General features: G+C 40.2%; 1 protein-coding gene across 13 annotated transcripts in view; it reads left to right on the top strand.

Moving 5' to 3' along the window:
* The window catches only part of PTPRT (protein tyrosine phosphatase receptor type T), a 565545-nt gene that overhangs the window by 444601 nt on the left and 101384 nt on the right, over positions 1-19560 (top strand). For all 13 annotated transcript variants that reach the window (XR_005824772.1, XM_040575465.1, XM_040575469.1 and 10 more), the window contains 2 exons: positions 4443-4644; positions 7998-8100. Coding sequence is in view for 12 of the 13 variants with exons in the window: in XM_040575465.1 (XP_040431399.1) it covers positions 4443-4644; positions 7998-8100 (305 nt within the window). In the remaining variant the exon portion in view is untranslated. The remainder of the gene's footprint in view (positions 1-4442; positions 4645-7997; positions 8101-19560) is intronic.

Raw genomic sequence — 19560 nt, 5'->3', positions numbered from 1 at the left:
TTGACCACTAAAACTGTTCCACGAGACCATCAAGTTGCCCTGGAGCCAAAATGTAAATTCTAAGAAAAATATGCAAACTCAGGACAACCGTTCCAGTTTGCAGAGGAGAGAGAGGACTTTCAGATGATGACAGCTGTCTGCTGTGCAGGAGATAACCAGGGAGCTGGTTAAAAAAACATAGAGTTTCAGTCTTGTGAGAAATTTCCTCATCTTTGTGTTTGCATTTATTCTGCATCAGAATCAAAACAAATATTTTCAATATTTTCAATCAAAGTGAAATTTTTATTTTTGAGCCTCTTCTTGTTTGTTTTCTGTCTAGGTTTTTAAATGTTTAAATTAATTTTATTGTCTCCTTTTTTCAGAATACAGAAGGATTATATGACATGGCTTGTCTTTAAAATAGATTATTTTAAAATAATTTAGAGCAGCTGCTTTCTAGTGATTGAGTCATCTCATTTTCTTAGATTAGAATCTCTTGTTTATTTTGTAATGAAATGGTTTGACACTTGGAACAAGAAATGAAGATAAATACTCAGCATACCAACTAGAAGAGCAGGTGCTTTTTTCAGCATCCTTCTTATTCTAAGGAAGTGCCGTATTTCTTCTCCAGACATGTTTCAGTGCTTTTCCAAATGACTCCAGAGTTGGAAATTTCCATAGCTTTATATTGAAAAATGTTCTACATATGATTCCCTGAAATTTCACTAGCTTCAGAACTTTTAGTTTAAATCGATTAAGGAGAAGAGCAGTAACTTTTGGTGTCTTTGTCTCCCCTGGTCATAATCTGATCAGAGTGTTCACAGCTGTGTTTCGTCATCCTTACTAAATAGTCATGGTGCAAGACCTGATATATGATTGACCTGACAAACAGTCCAGACTCAGAAAGGAAGTTCAGCATGTTCTTCTCTTCCTTCCACTGGTAAAACCGTAGTGGAGCACGGGGGTGAGAATGCAGTCCCTCCCTGCAGGAGCTTTTCCCATCAAGATGCTTTGCCTTAAGTTAGATCAGCCAGCTGAAGTACATCAAGGTCTTAAGAAAAGCAGTGGTGCTGAGTGTAAAGTATGCAAAAATAATCAAAACAACCAAGCAAACAACCTCCTCCCCACCCCACCCCACCCCCGAATTATTTATACATAAAACCTGATGTATGTGATGTGTTACAGCATCTTTTCTTTCTGTAAGGAGCAATCTGCTGACAGACACGTGCATGCAGACAAATACAGTAGCATATTTCACATATTTTGGTGAGGAAATACCAAGACTTCTGTACCTAGAGATTGTCCTGGCTATGAGAAATGTTGCAGAGCTGGATGGAGAGCCTGGGCATTGAACAGTGCGGATGGGTGCCAGGCCAGCCAGGGCTCTAGGAGCTGGTGCTGGCAGGCCCCGAGGGAGCTGGAGCCACCAGCTGTACTGGGAGGGCTGGGGAGGACCGGGCTGAGCAGAGCTCTCAGGTAGCAGTCCTCGCTGGGTAGTGCTAATATCTAAGAAACAGCAGCTACCTTACTTGGGAGGGAAAAACGGTTCTCTTGTATCTGTGCTGGAAGAGAATTTGCCTCCTTTTCCAAATATTGCTCTCTTTGTTGGGCTTCTTCACATTTCACCTATGGTTTTGGTGCTCAGCCACCAGCACGCAGCAACTACAGGAGTCTATAGAATCCCTCAGCCGCAAAAACATTGGTATAGAGGAGCGTAACAGCTCTCAAATGGCAAGGAGGAGGTTCAGGGAACGTCAGCTTGACGTGGCCACGAAGGAAGTGAGCAGCAGCGGTGGGACCACGGCCCACAGCTCAGGGCCATCCAGCAGCAGCTGCAGATCCCTTCCTCACCACTTCAGTTGTTCAGGGCTCTTCCCGAAAGCAGAGAAAAGCTTGAGACTAACTCTGCCAAGAGCAATAAGCAGGTAACTAGCTGTATCTGCTGACACAGTCATGTGTAACAGTCTCTTAAATATTTCTGCTTATGGGCTGAATGAAACAGGACCCACATAAACACCCCCAGGTTTGTACTACTGCTTTTCTGCTCTCTGTGTATTAAAGTGGTAAGTTTTGGGGACAAGGTTTGCTTTCTCTCAATGTTGGCACGTCACCTGGTTTAACAGGGTTCGTATCCACTTGAATAGTGTCTGCTGCAGTAACAGACTCACAGTTTAGATGTTGCATGAATGGGCCTTTATTGCAGTTTAAAAAAAAATTGGGGGGAAATATGTCTGATCTGAGTTTGCGGTCTTTCTGAAAAGTGACCCAAACTTTAATGTCAAATCTTGGGCATGTTCTCTCTCAAGTATTGTTTTCTCCTACCTCACTTTTCATGGGTTGAACTTAGGCTCTTTTAAGGTCCCTTGTCCTCATTTTCTATGCTATAGTGAGCAGCAAAAAAAAGATTTTATTTATTTAATTTTTTTTTTTACGTCAGTGACTTTCCTGGTTGTTGTTTCTGTTCTCTCCAAAACATTTCTATCTGTTTGCTTTAAGGATTTGTGCGTATATACATATTAATGAAGAAAAATGGCTCATTTTGTAATTTTTGAACTGGTATAGGTAGGGGTGAGTACTGTTATTTATATGCAGATCAAGGACAATTTCATCTTCCACTTAAATTTGCAGCCTTTTGTATAATGTGTTCAAAAATAAATAGCACTAATTTTGCATAGACAACTAACAGCATATCATGTGAGCGTGATTTTTGGTGGTCTAGTGGTAGGAGGCTCTCTTTCCTTTTCCCAAATTTTTGATTTGTTCATTCTCCTCTGGAAGTTTTTAGAATTGAGATTTCTCTCTCACTTGATTCTCAACAAGAGCATACAGATGGCATTGGTTTATTCCTACAGAACATAATAGATACATTTTTTCTTTCTGGAATTTGCAATGGCATTGACTGGGTGACGTCTCTTAATTTATGAGCTTTGACCCCCATTCAGATTCTGATGGTGGTGCACAGATTGTCTTGCCTTGAAGTGCCTTCATGAAGTAGGAATTGTCCAAATATTGTCTTATGTTGAGGTGCGTTGCATGGACCTCACCTAGCCTGAAGACAAGGAGCGAGAGTAAAGATTTCTCCTCCCTGCAAATAGTTTTCTTACTTTAATGAACATTGTGTTAAGATCTGTGTCTTTTCAGGTTTCAGGCAGGTAATAAAAATTCAAAAACAGCTTGTAAATCCTGGAAAAATTAGCAATTTTCAATGAAATCACCTCTACAAGCTGCTTATTATAATTCCTTTTTTTTTTTGTTATCCTGTTACTATTAAAGCCTCATCTTTTTAAACATTGTATATGTATTTTTTCTCAAATCACAACATGTTCCTCCTGTCATGAAACAAGCAACTTAAAATTTTTCAAAGACTCTTTCAGCAAAGCTGGGAATTAGATTCACATTGAGTCCTTCATAAAAAATTGAAGACTTTGTATATTAACATACATTGATTTATTCATAGTGTTTCATTACAAATAAGTGAGGATCCCATAATATCAGGAAAGGTTAGGAGAGCAGTGGTGCACGTTATATTATATTGACAGCTCAGTTGAAATTGAGCTGCCTTTGGATTGAATTTGGAAGGTGGGGAAGGAATTGGCTGGTAAATAAGTCATGAGTTCTCCTTGCAAGTGTCTGTATATCAACATGGTTGTCGTGGGTAAGCATAATGAAGCTCGAGCAGAATTTCAAAGGTGTGCGTTCAGCTTGGATCCCTCTAAAGATGTGTTAGTGTATGTATTCCTGAGGAGCTCTCCAGGTCTGTAACCCCACTGACTTGTTTTCTCAGGTGAAAACTGGGCATGGTACCACGTGTAAGCTTGCAAAGCGAGGCTAAAAACGGGGAAGAAATTGTCAGGAATTGTCTCACTAGCTCAGAGAAGCTGAGGGTTTTTTTTTTCTGAACACTTGATGATATATATTTGATGTAAACCTATCATTTAATTTCAGCATTTCATTTTGGCATAATCTCTTTAGCATAGGAAAAGAATTCAAAAAACTGTTGTCAGTAAAAGGCTCCTGTAGTTTTCAGGTGGCTTTTGGGGAGAAAAACTGCTTGATAGAAAATGTATCTAAGTTTGCACCAGAAGTTTTCCTGGGCGGTGGGGGATCGTATGGGAAATTCTCATGAAAATTGTGCAGGTCGTGATGTGCGTGCTGCTTCACCTGCACAAGTTCTGAATTTCGGAACAAAAAGCAATTCTTTGCATCTTTTGTTGTAAATCAGCACATGCTGAGGTTTTAGTGGAGAGAAGAAATTAGTTTCTTCCTAAGTAAAGCCTTGGAAAAATTGTCATGTTTGCCTGCCAGTATCCAAACACAGGATTGCTCGCTGGGGATACTGAAATAATATCTGTCCTTTCGTTTTCAATCTTGAATTTCAAGAGGGAGCAAAGTAGGGGAAAGCAGAGGAAGGCCAGGTGCAGAAGGCCCCTTATCACCTTACATTCGTTGTTCTTTATTTGCAGATTACATACAAGGCCGTTGGGTCTCTGGATCCCAGTGCTGACCTGTCCAGCCAAAGAGGGAAAGTCTTCAAGCTAAGGAATGAAACACATCACCTCTTTGTAGGATTATACCCAGGGACTACGTATTCATTCACCATCAAAGCCAGCACAGTCAAGGGCTTTGGGCCACCCATCACAACACGGATTGCAACTAAGATTTCAGGTACTGCTTTGGAGAAAACCACAAAAACAAACAAACAAACACTTTCTAGGGCTTTGTTCTTTAGACCCACAGCTGATGCGTAAAACAATAAAAAGGCTTTTTGCTTAGTGTCTCCTCCACAAGTTTCACAAGGCAAATTTCTCAGGGGGCTGCAGTCTGTATGTGTATTTGTGTTTGTTCAGATTACAAATGCAGTGGTTAATTTGTGGATGTGTTAGGAGCATTGGAAGTGAGTACCTTGATTAGTTCTTCAGATGAACTGCTGCTACAACAGAGTGTTAGAATTATATGCTTAGTTAGAGAAGCTCCTTTAAAAGTGTGACTTTTATCTTAATGCACCAGAAAGGGATGTAATGAAGTAATTGAATGAATAGTGGTAGGAGATTAAAATAAAGAAGGTAAACTGTTTTTATGTGGTTTTTGTTTGTTTTCTTTTCTGATTAAGAACAGAGGGAAGGCTGGAGGTAGGTAGACAGGTACGTGAAAGGCACTGAAATCATGATGCACTGCAAAGAGAAAGTTCCTGGGTGTCTAGGAAAAAAAGAAAAAGGAAACTTGGTCTAGCTAACAAAAGAAAAAATTGATAAGGGGGTGGTAGAGGGGACACTGGACAAACATATGTGGACTTTAATTTTAAATTTTAACTTTTATCTGTTTTCTCAGTGAAGCCAAACCTAATTTTTGGGACGTTCAGGACACTTGTAATGCTGAAATAAGCAGCACTGCATGTTTTCCTTAACCCCATTTCAAAACATGTTAATAAAAAGTTGTTAGCAATAAGTGACAGTGTAAACTTTAAGGAAGTAAAATAAGTCCATTCTCTCCACTGACTGTCAGCAAGGTTTGAGACCTTTAGATTTAGTGCAAAAGCCCACGTTTCACCACTTGAAGTAAAGCATTAACTGTTGTAACAGCTCCATGGGCTGTTAGGGTTTGTGCAGCCCTCCTGCGGAGGGAAGGCATGGTGTACCCTCTGTTCACCTGTGACCAGAGGACTAAAACAGCACAGGAGTGGTTGTGCTTTTTCTCTCTGATTCAGTTTCTTTTCATTTTATTATTCAGAGAGTACTCAAATCTTGTTAGGAGCCTGCATGATTATTAACTGTATGCACACTGAGCTCAGTTTATTGTCTCTTTTTTTTTTCTGCCCTTTAAACATCTGGTTCACAATAGGTAGGCACAGACTCCATGCAGGCATTAGTGTAGTCTCTGACTTGAGATTTTCTCATGGTCGGCCCTATACATGGAATTTTGAAGTTACTATTAAACTTAAGATGCAGTCAGAAAGGAAGTAAGGAGAAAAATGATTTTTGCATTGACTTATTTTCGCTTATAAGAATGGTCTTGTAAGGCTTTCTGAAAATAGATCATTTTTAAATGAAAAGCTATCTATATTCTAGGAGTGTATGTGTTTATATGGGGTGACATTTGTTTATTTCTTAATCACACCTAAATGCCAGAATTACAGAGGACTTCTCTTTGGGCAGGACTGGAATCTTAACAAAATCAGCATTAAATTGTTGAGCAGTGCTTGCTCTTTCAAAAAAGTCACTGCCAAGTGTCAGTTCATTGAGGTGCTACACAACTCTTCTGTGTTGGGTACACGAGAATACTAGGTTGTATTGCAGTGTTACACGACTAATATGGAGCGATTGCTGAATTACACCTGATAGCATTAGCTAGTCCTGCCGAGACCTATGTTTCTTCCACTTACTTCTCAACTCTGTGGTGTCTGGCAGTAAAACTGTAAATTCGCGTCAGCAGGTGCAATGTTTTGGGTAGAAGATAACTAAACAGGTCTCACACACAGCCAGAAGGAGCCATCCGAGCTAGCTAACATCAGAAGCAATTTAGTCGCAGCAGTGCAGTGCTGCAGCCAGGCTAAGGGAAGCTGCTGCTTCTGTTTAAAGTAGGATTATGGAACCTGCAAAGGTACAGCCCAGCCTGTTTCTGGTGTCTAAAATGGCCCTGCAACCTGTTGGTGGCACTGTGATTGTTGTGGCACGATCCCTTCTGCCCGGAGCAGGTGCTGAACAATTCTCACTGTAAGTATGGTGGTACCTGGTATGGAAGACTGCTGGTGGCAGGCATCATTTTTAAATGACTCCCCTCGATGCAGAGCAATTTTTTCAGAGAAATCCTTGCGAAGGAATTGGCATCATTCTGAACTCATTGCTAGCTTATTGATGGGGAAGTCAGTTGCTGAGCTGATAGTAGCAAACACGATTCTTGACAGTTTTCAGGCATTTAGATAAAAATCCTGATTGTAAACAGGATTACAGTGAAAATCTCTGTGAGAGGATTAAATATGGGACCCCCGCAATGCAGCTTGCCCTTGAGAGCTACAGCTGAACTGAGCGGACTACTCTCTTTGTGTAAATTCTTCTATTTGCTTTATAGTTAAGTGTATTTCAACAAAACCTGCATCTTTGGAATAAACATGATGCTGCTCTGATCTCATGATCTCTTCAGTTCTTCCACAGTAAAAATTATGTCTGCTATTGGGGAAGGAAGAAGTAACAGATAAGTAAAATGTGTTTCCTAAGGAAACCTATCCTGCCTTTATGAAATGACCGTAGTAGAAGATGATAAAGCAAAAAGTAGGAGCTAGACTTTGGTTAAGTGTGACCATTCAGTGGTTTTCTGTTTTGTCATGAGGAACACTCGGTGAAGCGACGGATGCCATGGCTGGTTGCTGTCCGAGTATACCACTGGAAGCAGTGCAGCCACCTCTTGCTTTCAGTGTTCAACAACACTAAAGCACTGGGGTTAAATACCGTGGATTTGAGTGCTAAAACAACATGGCTAATTCCATGCTCCTCTCCTTTGATGCTTTCCCGCTTCATAATGTACCCTCAGCTAATCAAGGAGACACAGCTCAAGCCTATGTATTAAAAACTCTAAGTATTAAAAACCCTAAGGTGTGGGAAGTCTAATCATTGACATGAACAGTGAACAAGAGCCTGGCTCCTGGGGTGCTGGTCTCAGCTCTGCCACTGATCCACTGGTCCTAGGTGGTGTCTTCCAACTTCCACATGCTTTACTTTCTTCACCTTTAAAATTGAAGAGATAATCCCATCTCAAAGGATTGCTAAGTCTTAAAAAATCATGAGAGGATTTTCAAAGCCAGCTTGAAGATTTGGGTGTCCGATTCCTGTTTAATTTCAATAGAAAATGAGTGTACAAATTTTTAAACAGTTTTGACAATTTTGGTCATAACATTTAGAAAGTATTTTGATGTTTCATTTGAGAAATGTTAAACAGTCTCCAAGAAATGTTAATATTACGTTGCCATCACTACCAAAGGCAGTAACTGGTGTATAACTAACACGTTGCTCTTTGTTCTGCCGTAGCACCATCGATGCCAGAATACGACACTGACTCCCCCTTGAACGAGACTGACACCACCATTACTGTTATGCTGAAGCCTGCTCAGTCCCGGGGAGCCCCTGTCAGGTAGGTGTTTTGTCTTCCCTTTTCACAGTTCTCCCCTCTCCTTCCTCCCCAGGTTTCACTCATGCCTTTCGTTCTTGTCTGGTAGTGTAGCTGCTGAAAGCAAGCGCTTACTAAAAGGCCAGCTCTGCTGTTGATTCAGCCTTTCACGGTCTACTTTTATAAACGCCTCAATCTACTTGCCTCCCACTGGTAACCTCCCGGAAGGATTGCTGATGGCATGGCACGGGGTTATTACTCTTTCAGCATCACTTCAGATGCCTTTGCAATACTGGAGTTTCAGTACACAGAGCTGTGTGCTGTGGTGTGAATTCCGCATCGCCCTGCAAGGGTGGAGGAGGCTTCAGGCCTCCGTCTCCTGCCCTCGTTCCTGCCATGGACAAGGCCTTTTTTGTAGCTCTGTAAGATGAATGCCTGAAATATTTTTGATGTTTGCGGATGCATTTGTTCAATTTTACATCCAGCCAGACTCTTTGTATGTCGATGTTGTAATCCAGCTGTTGCCACCAGGCTGGATGCAGAGTTAGCGAGTGATTGAGACTGGAGGAATCTCACTGGTTTAGTGAGACTTCGCCAGTTGGAGGTGAGCACAGTTTCCATTTGCAGAGTGGAGGATTTAGGGAGCAGGAAGCAGTACAGATGAAACTTGTGGAACAGAATGACCTTGTAGCAAACATTTCTGATTAATCCTGAGCTGGATCACATTCTTACCACTAAGATGTCCAATGCTGAAATGGGGCACTTCATTGCAGATCACTCCCTGACTGTGGAAACATGACTTAGAAGCCTGTACTTCACTGCCATCTTTTGCCTTGGTAAATTTATACATGGTGAAAAGTATGAGCACAGAACAAACTCCCCTTCTGAGCCAGCACTGATGGCTGCCTTACCTGTCTGGCAGAAATGCCAGGCAGTCGTTCATCCTGCCATTCTCTTCAGCTGAGTGTATGAATTATAACCACTTACAATAAAAATAGTTGCCTAGTTTACCTAGGAAGATCTGGACTGCTTTGCAGATGTATTCAGCAGCCATTACCTTCCTGTAGGCTTTTCAGGATTTACCTCAGGTTTACACAAGACATTTCTGAAATTTCTCCTCTGGATGATATTTTAAAAACACATAGTCCCTTCTCTCAAAAATGACTTGGCTTTGCTAGGTTCTTTGTGCTATTTAAAGTATGTCCCACGAAATATTTAGGAGCAGATTACTCACATGTAAACCTATTTGATTTAATAATCCTATATGAATTAGTTGTCCAACGTACATCACAGCTTTCCTCCAAATTGCAGTGATACTTTAAAGCAAAAAATCTGTGTTTTTTTTTTTTTTTTAAACTTAGCACCACCCCCTTTCTAGTTTTTCTGAGGGATGGGCTTTAATGTTTCCCTTTTAATCTCTGGTACTCCATATGAGTGAATTTAGGAGCCTATTTTCTGAGTCCTTTAGGGATGTTGTTCTGCTGGAGAATAGCAGTAAAATCACACAGCTCTGTTTTGTTTTATTTCTTTATATGGGGGAACATTCCTGTATCTCGTTGTACCACCTGCTGTCTTAAGAGTGTTACTATTTTGTCTTTTTATTGAAAATTTTTCTCGAAGTCAATTTACCATACTTTAACCTCATTCACTGAATAATGTCTTTTCCAGCAAATGTGTATACTATAAAGAACAAACAAAAAACTGTAAAGATTTTTATAATTTTTCAGTCTGGTTTCTTTAATTGTATTGTAGTCTATTATACACACATTTGCAGAGTGTAATATTTACATGCCATGTCTAAATGATAAGATTATTTCCCAAAATGAGCCCATTTCATTGACTTAGGTGTGTGTATAAAAAACAGAATGGAACTGTGTGTGGCAGGGGGAGGAGGCCTGTGGAGATTTTAAACATTTTATTAGATATGACAGCTTCACAATGTGTGAATACCTTTCACTGTATAAACAAATAGTCTGGTTTTAGTCTAATCTCAGCAATATTATTATAAGCAACCTCGTATCATATTTTCCATACCTCTTTTCTTTCAGTTTGTTCTGCACACTCTCCAATTTGTGTAAATCCTCTTGTAACATAATATCCAAAAGCAGGTAGCACTGCCTCAGGGGCTTCCACAGCATCCAGCAGATTAGAAGAACATTGTCTTGTGAACTGTTTGTGACACTCTTAACACACAAGAATGAGGTGTTCCTCCCCCGGCCCCATCTTTGTTTTTCATATTCAAGCCGAGAGCCAATATATTGTCTTGTGTGACCAGTGGTATAAAGGGGGTGTGGAGGATAGTCACCATCCCTGGGGAAGTTCAAGGGAAGGTTGGACGTGGTGCTTAGGGACATGGTTTAGTGGGTGACATGGGTGGTAGGGTGATGGTCGAACCAGATGATCTTGGAGGTCTTTTCCAACCTTAATGATTCTACAATTCTATGATTCTACGATATCCCCTTTGTTGTTGTTTGGTTAGTTGTTCTCTGTTTTATGTTTATTTCTCCTTCACAAGTATAGTATTTTGTATTCACTTCCACTAAATATCTTCAAATTCATTTTCAAAATGCTTTTAAATTCTGATGCAAACCCAAAGGACTTCCAGCCCCTTTTAGTCTGATGCCATCCTCCGTTGAGTTACCCAGGGCCTTAGTGAAAATACAGGATCAGAGTCAAGACAAATGTCTGTAGGCAGTCTTGGTGCTAAGCATCGAGGCTGCACAGTGGTAGGTGGAGGGGAGGCCACAGGATGCAGCGTGCCAGTAGGATCTCTGTGCTCCTGGCCCCCCTTGTAGACACGGCTGTGCTTTCCTAAATCCTTTCTGGTTTGCACACTGACCACCCAACCTGCCTGGTATGTTTCTGAAATACTACTTAAAATAGGCTGAAATAGATTTTCCTCACACTATCACATAAAACCTTGGATCTTCAGGTCTTTCACTGTGCAGGAAGAGGTAGGCCCCTCATATCATTGTCCCAACAGTTCTCCAGGCAGCCAGTTTCTGCGCTGCAGCTCCCAGGTTTTCAATATAATCCTTCCAAACTGTGTAAATGAGAAAACCTCAGTACACAGTAATTATTTTTAATATTTCCTCTTAGATGCTAGGGAGGATGAGTTAGAGTATGCACAGGGATGCGATTGTGAGCTAGTATCTATACATAAGATAGTTCTGTGCCTTTGTCTTGTGTAATTTCATTCTGCTGTAGCCTGAACAGCATACAGATGGAGTGTGGATTGCAAGATCATTTTTAGAGTAATATTGTAGAATATTTCAAATAAGATTCATTGTACTTCCACTCATTTGAAATGCAGGTACACTGAATCCAAAGTCACTTTCAACATTAAGACATTTCTGATGTTTCCCAGTGCTCAGGATAAATAACTTAAATGAGGTTGTTTATAAAACTAATGATCATGAACTTGACATTGTTAACAATCTATAGATAACAATCAAGATGCTTTCATATGAACTAATAGGAATAATGTAAATTTAGATATTCTTTTATATATTCTGTCCTATTGCCAAAAAAAAAAGTGAAGTATCAGCAAGCCATAAATATTCTCCCTTGTGGTCTGGGCACTTCATCCATGCCTTTATTTTCCATGATATAAGCTGCAGAGCTTGACTCCGTATTGCCCTTTAAAAATAACTTTTAGGTGTTCTTATTATCAATCTAAAGCCCGTGAATGGTGTTGTGATTGATTGCTGAAGACTGACATTCATCTATAATAGATTCAGAAGAGGGAAGAAGAATGCAAGTGTTCCCAATTCTTAGTCCTCGACTCTTTTCTGAAAAAAACTCCAGTGAGATTTGGAGGATAATTCTGCCTCTGAATCTGTTATTGTCAGGAGGGCTGAGTCAGTCCTTCATAGATTATTCACATATGACATCTTCAGACCTCTGTTTGAGAATTTATATCTCATTCACTGCTTGAAAATACTGCTGTGAAGGATTTTATCTCCATGACAAGTCTACTGGGATGTTTGCTGTGTGTTGGATATTTGAAAGTCCATCTGGTTTATTAGCATACTGTTGGTTGTATCAGTCTACCTATATTACTGTTATGGAGGAAATCAAATTTCCAGAGCATGTTTTAAGGATTTCAATGTTTAAATAAATGCTCACCTTAAGTGTGATTGCATTGTTGGCATGCTGCTCTATGTATTGGTGCTGTAGGGCGCTGTAGAAGGATGTTAGAGAAGAGCATGCAATTATATTTTGGGGTTTCAGAACGTGAAGAACTTCTTTGCTGGAAAAAGATGGATTTGATCTCTCTATCTTGCTGCAGTTGTCCAAGGTGTATCGGTATACAATCTGTGATTTTTCTTTGGCATGTCTGTCAGGATGCAGGTACCTGATGGTCTTTTAGGCACCTGAACCTGTACTGGGCTAAAGAGGAGTATTTTTGGAACATTGGTATTCAAACTTTGCACATAACCTCATGCGTACATACATGTGTGTGTCTATGTGTAGATGCTGTGTAAGGAGTTGGTATAAGTGATTCTGGACAAATATATTCAGGTCAGAGTCATTTATGATGCATGTGTGCAATAGTTGGATACACATAGTCACTTTGGTGAGGATGGGTGGTTTGTTGTGTTAATGTACATCTTAAAAGCAATAAGGAAATTAAATAGGAGAAGGAGACTTTAAATATTTGGAGTATATTTAGAAGCACTGAGCAAAGGTGAAACAAGTATTTTCATATCAACAGCCAGCTGGTAGGAGACATTAATTTATATTAACCAAGCCCCATGTTACTCTTGAGTATTACCTGGTTTTTGGTCTCCGAAGTATGAAATATAGGAAATATTTTTGGTCTATGTGTTGCTAAATGGATCAAGAGAATACAGTTGTGTTGCTATTCAACACAACACTTAAGAACACACTTCTTAAGAAGTGTGTTTTTTTTCTATTTTTCTGCTCTAGGTATTTTCCAAGAAAACAATTTGTGAGGTATGTGTGTATTTGTGTTATACCTACACATAGTAACAAATGAAAACTTCCTGTGATGCAGGGCAGTGGCATTGCTTCCATCCTATGTTGGAGAACTGAGGCTTTGGATAAAATTTGCCTTCCATTTCAGTCTGCAACAAAGTAGAAATTTTGAATCTCTGAATTTATAGGCTGTTACTTTAATCTCCAGATAATTTCTTCTCTTCTTGTGGTTTCGGCCATCATCTATTCAGGCTGACTTTCTCTTTCGTATATCCCTCTCACTGGCACCTTGATTTTGTTTTTAAAGCATATTAGTTCTTTCCATGCCTACAAAGGAGTGGTTTGCAAGCCTCGTGACCTTGATTTTGTGGTGAAAGAGGAATGGGATCTACAAACAAGAAGCTATAAACTTATAAAATTTGCTGGGTTTTTGTTTGATTTGCAGATAGGGGCTTTGGTGTTTACATCTCAGTAGCTACATAGGGAGCGATGCTTTTCAGCTTGTTGCTTTGCTGCTTCTTAGTGTTATTGCATGAGTTTGCCTCAGGCATTTATGTTGATAATTAATTCATTAATGCCAGGAAAGGGTGGCAATTTCTTGTTCTTAAAACTCCCACGCAGAATACCTTTCGCTTGAAAATAAAGACTGGAGTCAAGGATCAGCGAAACAATAAAAAAGGTTCTAATGTTGAAAGCTGTGGGGAGCATAACAAATTATCATGCCCTTGGTAATTCTGAAAGTTCAGTTGCATTGATAGGCATGTTATAAATACCTAGGAAATAAAAGTCCTGGCCTGCTTTTTCTAAACTCATATTCAAATGTATGCATCACATTGCGTGGTTGATTGAATGCAGGGCAAACAGTCATCGCATCAGATCTTTTAATTTTGCAGTATCTAATGAGGAATGAGATTATCAATCTAGGCTTCTGATATTATAAGACTAATTATCTGTATTAATTAACATCTCCCATAATATACCTCAGGGACATTGTTCTGAAATCATTCAAGCTGGGCTTCTCCTGCATAGCGTTCTCTCTTTAATTTAGGCAATAGTTTGAAGGTAAATGAGCAGTTTCTTTCCTCTTAAAGGTAAACCAGGTCTGCTCTTTCATTAATAGCATGTGATTGTGCGAAAGAGAATGAGAATTTACAGGAAAGGTTAGGAATAATGGCAGCTGCATAGATGGGTGTGATTATCACCTCCAAAAGGAACAGAGAAGAGTTGCAGCGAGCGTTTTCAGGCTTGACCTCATCAGTGTGTCCTAACCCTGGTGAGCTGACCAGAGCACAGCAGGACTGAGCATACACTTCCATTTCAGCTGTAGTTGTTGCATGGCGGGTTTAGATCTTATAGGATGACTTCAGTGATACTTGGAGTTAGTCTGGATCTTAAAAGTGCTTTGCCTACTGTATCAGGAGGGAAGAGCGATGGAAATGTAGGGATATGTCAGGAAACAAGGTGACGATTCTAAGTATCAGGAAGGAATTTTTTTTTTTTTGTATAGCATGGCATAACCAGTTGAATTGATATTCCAAGGATTTTTAGTTCCCCTGGAGAGTCAGGTGTTGGCCCTAAAAAGTGAAGATAAGTGGCGTTTTGGTCAATTGTCTCATCTGGTACAAAAAATGCATTTTCTTGCTGTAACATCTGAGTGTACTGTCCCTTAAAATGTCATAAAACTGCCTTTGCCCATTTATCAGCCCTAGGAACATGCCTGTTCTCTGAGCCTGGGTGACCTGCTGTGTCTGTCTAAACCATTCCGCTGAGAGTTTGGCAGTAGCTGGAAATGGGAGAGGAAAGACATGAAATTTACATATATTTTAATTATAATATTTTAACAATCAAATTACACATAGGGACAATTTTTTTGTGTCAAGCAGCATTTTATTAGCTGCACGGTGAAGCTTTTGCTAACATTTTTCAGTGTTTTATGAAGGCCTGAGGATATTGAGAGTGGGGGAGTGAGTGTGTTTGCATAAATCTTCTATGCTGTCCACGTAAACTGTCAGATTAAATTCCAGCAATCAAAAGGTTAATGAAGTCTGAACTTTAAGATGAGAATCACAAATTGATGGCCATTTTCTCACATCAAGCTGTCAACTGGTAAGACAAGGAGGGAACAGGAGAAAATACCCACAGTTGCCAGTTTGAGAGTTTCTTTTTCCAAGACATTTCTCTATGTGTTTCACAGCTCCCAAAGCCCCTCCCGTGTTATCCCAGAATACAATAACAATAGCAAACTGCATTAAACATTTTAAAAATTGTAATCTGAATTTCTTGAGATGCCGACAGGCCTCCTTTTGCCTACGACAGCCCTTGGGTCAGACGCTTAGATGGGGTGAGCTGAGCCTGACCACAGCTACCCAGGGTGGGAGCTGCCCACAGGAAGAAGGGTGCTTCTCTTCACGGACCATCGAGGAAGATTCATCTAATTGAAGCGGCTCCTTTAGGTACTTAAAATTAAATGGAATGAGTCTGGGCACTAGTCCCTGGCAAGCGTCCACCCCTTGGAAACAGAGCACAAGCTTTACCCAGCGAGTCCCTCCACCAGGAGCAGGGACAAGGAGTTCAGAGGGCAAGCGTCCTCCTTTCTGTTGCGTGTGGCAAGCAGTGTTTGCACTAGCAGGTGCCCCTCAATGTGTCTATAATACCACAAAAATGCAATAAAAGGGAAGATGAGTAAGCTCTGCTTTGCTGTTGCAGACTAAGGCGTTTCAGGATTTAATTATACTACAGGTATATAAATTCCGGAAACATGTTAATGCTCCTGTGATTAAAATTATAGAGGGCCTAATTGAAAAAGCATAAACCGAATTGAAGAATTCCTAATTATAGTTTGCTTTGAGGTGTTAATTTCCTACATAATGAATGCATAATTTCTTGGAACTAGAAAAGGGGGCTGCTGCACCAGTGCGTGGGCTGCAGATGGAATGAAGGGATTATCATAAATGCAGCCAGACAATTCAGAAGAGCAAACCTCTGCAGCCATGATGCTGTTCTGCCTCTCTGTAATTTCAGTTCCCCTTGCACAGCGCTTTTCCAAAGCAAAAGGCAGAGCTAGGAGATGGTGTGAGATTTGCTTACTGTGCAGAAGAAAGGGGAAATAGGACTGGTTTAATTAAAAGTAGTCATGGCGCAGACGAGGAAGGTGAAGAGAGAGGAGGAGAGCAGCATTTCTGCTGGAAAGGTCAAGCAGCAAAACAGACGAGGAAGCGATGCTGACTTCCCTCGGTACCCACCTTGGCAGATTCCAAAGTAATTGCAGGAGCTGATGTTGATGCCAGTTAAGTGTATTTTTTTTCCTCCCAAAGGGTGCACCCTGTATTTCATGTTTTCTGTTGCATCAAAAATATGCTTAGCTTTGAAGGGAGTTGGTGAAACATGTCTTTATCAGATACAAACTCCTGTTGTTTAAATTTGCCTTGTTCCCACTCTGGTGGGAATTCACAAAGGTGTTTACAAATGACGACAGGCCAGCTGCGAGCTGCTGCAGAGAAGCCCTTGCCCTCGGGACTTCCGTTTTCCCCTTTTTCCGTTCTCAATTTACTTGTGATCAGGGAAGATGTAGTGAAGGTGCCACTTATGACCTCCCCAAGTGGCAGAAGCACAATCATTTTGCACTTTCCAAAAAGTACAAAGTGTCCAGAATAGGCAGAAAGAATCTGGCTGGTATTCCTGCAGCTTTCAGATGCTGGAAATGTGTATTATTGCTTCCCAGGGGAGCTCATCTTTTCTATTGTATGTTGATGATATGACTGCGAGTAGGTTGTTAGCTGACCATGTTGGCCTTACCTAGTAATGAAGCTTCTCCTGAGGTTGGAAGCAGAGAGAGTTCTCCTTGTTTGTGTTTTTCTTAGCCTTTTAGGCCAATAAATAAATAAATAAATGCTATTGTTCTGTTCAAAAAAATATATATATTTTAGATTCTTATGTATAGGTTTTCCCTATGTAGTGTAGTAGCTGTGGCTGTGTAAAATGGAGAGAAAACTTCAAAACGCACACTAGATTGTTTCTGTATGGAAATTGGCATAATTTCATGGAAGCCATTGGAAATGGCCTAGTCTCATTCCAGCTGAGAACATGTGCAAATATTACCCATCCCTTGTCCAAGCCACCGCCTTTATGAAGGACGTGGCAGAACGTGCTGGGTAGTCCCAGGAAGGGATTGCCACCTCCTATCCTTATCCTACAGGCTGCTAAAGAACTGCTTTGGCTTTTCTTGTCCTTGCAGCTATCTTCTGGTCTCAGAACAGACCAGTGATTGCTGAGGATGGTAAGACCTCAGTCAGCGATGCCTCTTTAATGCTAAGCGACATTAACACAAAAGGGTTGTGTATGGTTTTCTTCTCCAGATCAAACAGATGGCAGGTGGTTCAGGAGGGAAAAAACACCTCCAAAGCCACTCACATTAGCTCCTGTTGCAGCGAAAGCCATATCTGTCTGCAGTCATTATCTTTAATCTGCCAGCACAAAATAACATTGAACTGGAGAGATAGGGACTGGGCCTGTTCCACGGGGGAACAGCAGTTATTATGTCTAATCTGTGTTGCAAGCCAGGTCAGGCTTATGGAGATGGTTGAGATAATGGAACACAGAGCTTTGAAATGCCCTCTGGTTCTTTATTCGTTTTTACTTTTTTATTATTATGATTTCCAGGAAGGTTAAACTGAGAGAATTTAAGGCATTTAAAAGAGTGATGCATATATAATTCAGGTAAATAGATGCAGCTGCAGTGTTCCAGTGGTCTGGGGATGGAAGGAAGGCAATATTGTGAGTATGGATAGCATCTTTATGAGACCAAATGTTATAGCTGGAAAAAATGAGCTTTTAAGCAAGCAAATCCTTCTTTTGGTCAGTAAATACTGACTCAATACAGTTGTCTTCTTGACAACCGTTTACGTTTTGTGCGTGCTACCACATTTGTTTGCCATGCACAGGTACTGCTGCGATGATTAAACTTGCTCACAACTATAGGGAAATATTTATGGTTTTAGATTTCGTTAGATATTTGTCCTTCCTCGAAAGGATTTTAGTCACCGTTGGAAGTAATGGTAAGGAGAACATTATAAGGTTGAAATCACTAATTTTAATGTGTGTATACATATATATGTATATGTATGTATACATATATATATGTAGATATATACAGACACACAACATCGCTGTTTATTTAAAGCATCATTGTATGTGCTTAGCGACACAACATTTTTACTGGTGATTTTGGAAGATTGAGGCATTGTACCTTTGTGGGGTACAGTTTTAAGAGAGAGGCTGTCTCCAGGTCACCTCTCTTCCCCAGCACTGCTGTCTGCTGCTGCTCCATCTCTGCATGTCGCATCTCCAGGGATGCACAGAAGTAGCATGTCTTTGATTTTGTCTTTCTTTTGAAGACTGTTTAGGATTAGTGTGTGTTCAGACTGGAAACTCCAAGCTGCATAAGAAAGGATGTACTGCCTCGTAGGTGGAAGATGGGACAGGAGTATGGGGATTTGTTTACGTGCAGCTGATGCTGTGTGACACTGGGCAGGATGCCCGGTGCACTTACTCCCACAGGTAGCTGTCACATATTCTGGTTGGGGACAATATGGGACCATGGCTCTTCTCTTTACGTAGAGCATGCAGAGAGAGGCTCAGACTTTAAACTTTCTTACCTTTTTTCTAGTATCCATTTCAGTCACCATAGAAATTTACCAAAGCTTGGAGTTCTAGTGATAGAAGAATGCCCATAGGGTTAGCCAAGTGTGAAATCACCACCCTTTGTTTCATGAGTTTCAGGGTAAAACGTGCCTTGGTAGGATAGTAAATCTAGAGCGCTGAGCTGAATGTAAGAGTGAATAAGAGACTCTTATCAGACTTCTTGATTAAATGGATTGCATTACTACTGGCTCTATCTCAGCTTTTTTTTTTCCATAGCAGTGTCAGTAATTACCATCTTTTTTTTTTTTTAATGTGGCTAAATTCTGATATTTTCCTGGTGTTCTTCAACTTCAGAGAATATAGTAGAAGAGTTGGTTAATTTAAATGAGTGTTAAAAGAGCACGCAAAAATAACTTCAAAATGAAGGATCTCGTGTAATAACTGCAATATGAGAGACTATTTCCTCAAGTAGCGCCACTATTATAAGCTTTATTTTTGTGAATGCCTTCTTGCAGATGCCAAGAAGCTGATTTCTTTTAATGATTATATTGATGGCAGTGCAGCCCAATATTCATAATGGACTAGTTTTTGAATCTTTGAAATAGCCAAGCATATTGCAGGAGATGACATTGCAGGAAATCTTTATTTCATATTTTTTTGCATAAAAATGTTTATTGAAAGCTAATCTTAACTTCAGCATATTGTGTTCCGCATGGAGCTGTTTCAAAGCCGTTTGGAAATTGTAGCAATCTTTAATTGATTTTAATGGGTTAGAATCAGCCCCTAAATAGAGAGAAAATTGGAGAACAGTGTACTGGGTCCCTGTATGTACATCCTAGATGGCTGTGAAACCCAGTTCATTATGTTTTGTAGATTAGTTTCAGAGCTTCTGATTAAAGGTGC

This window comes from Cygnus olor, chromosome 16 (genome assembly GCF_009769625.2).
Source record: "Cygnus olor isolate bCygOlo1 chromosome 16, bCygOlo1.pri.v2, whole genome shotgun sequence".
NCBI classification, from domain to species: domain Eukaryota; kingdom Metazoa; phylum Chordata; class Aves; order Anseriformes; family Anatidae; genus Cygnus; species Cygnus olor.
This window is presented reverse-complemented; position numbering and strand designations above follow the sequence as displayed.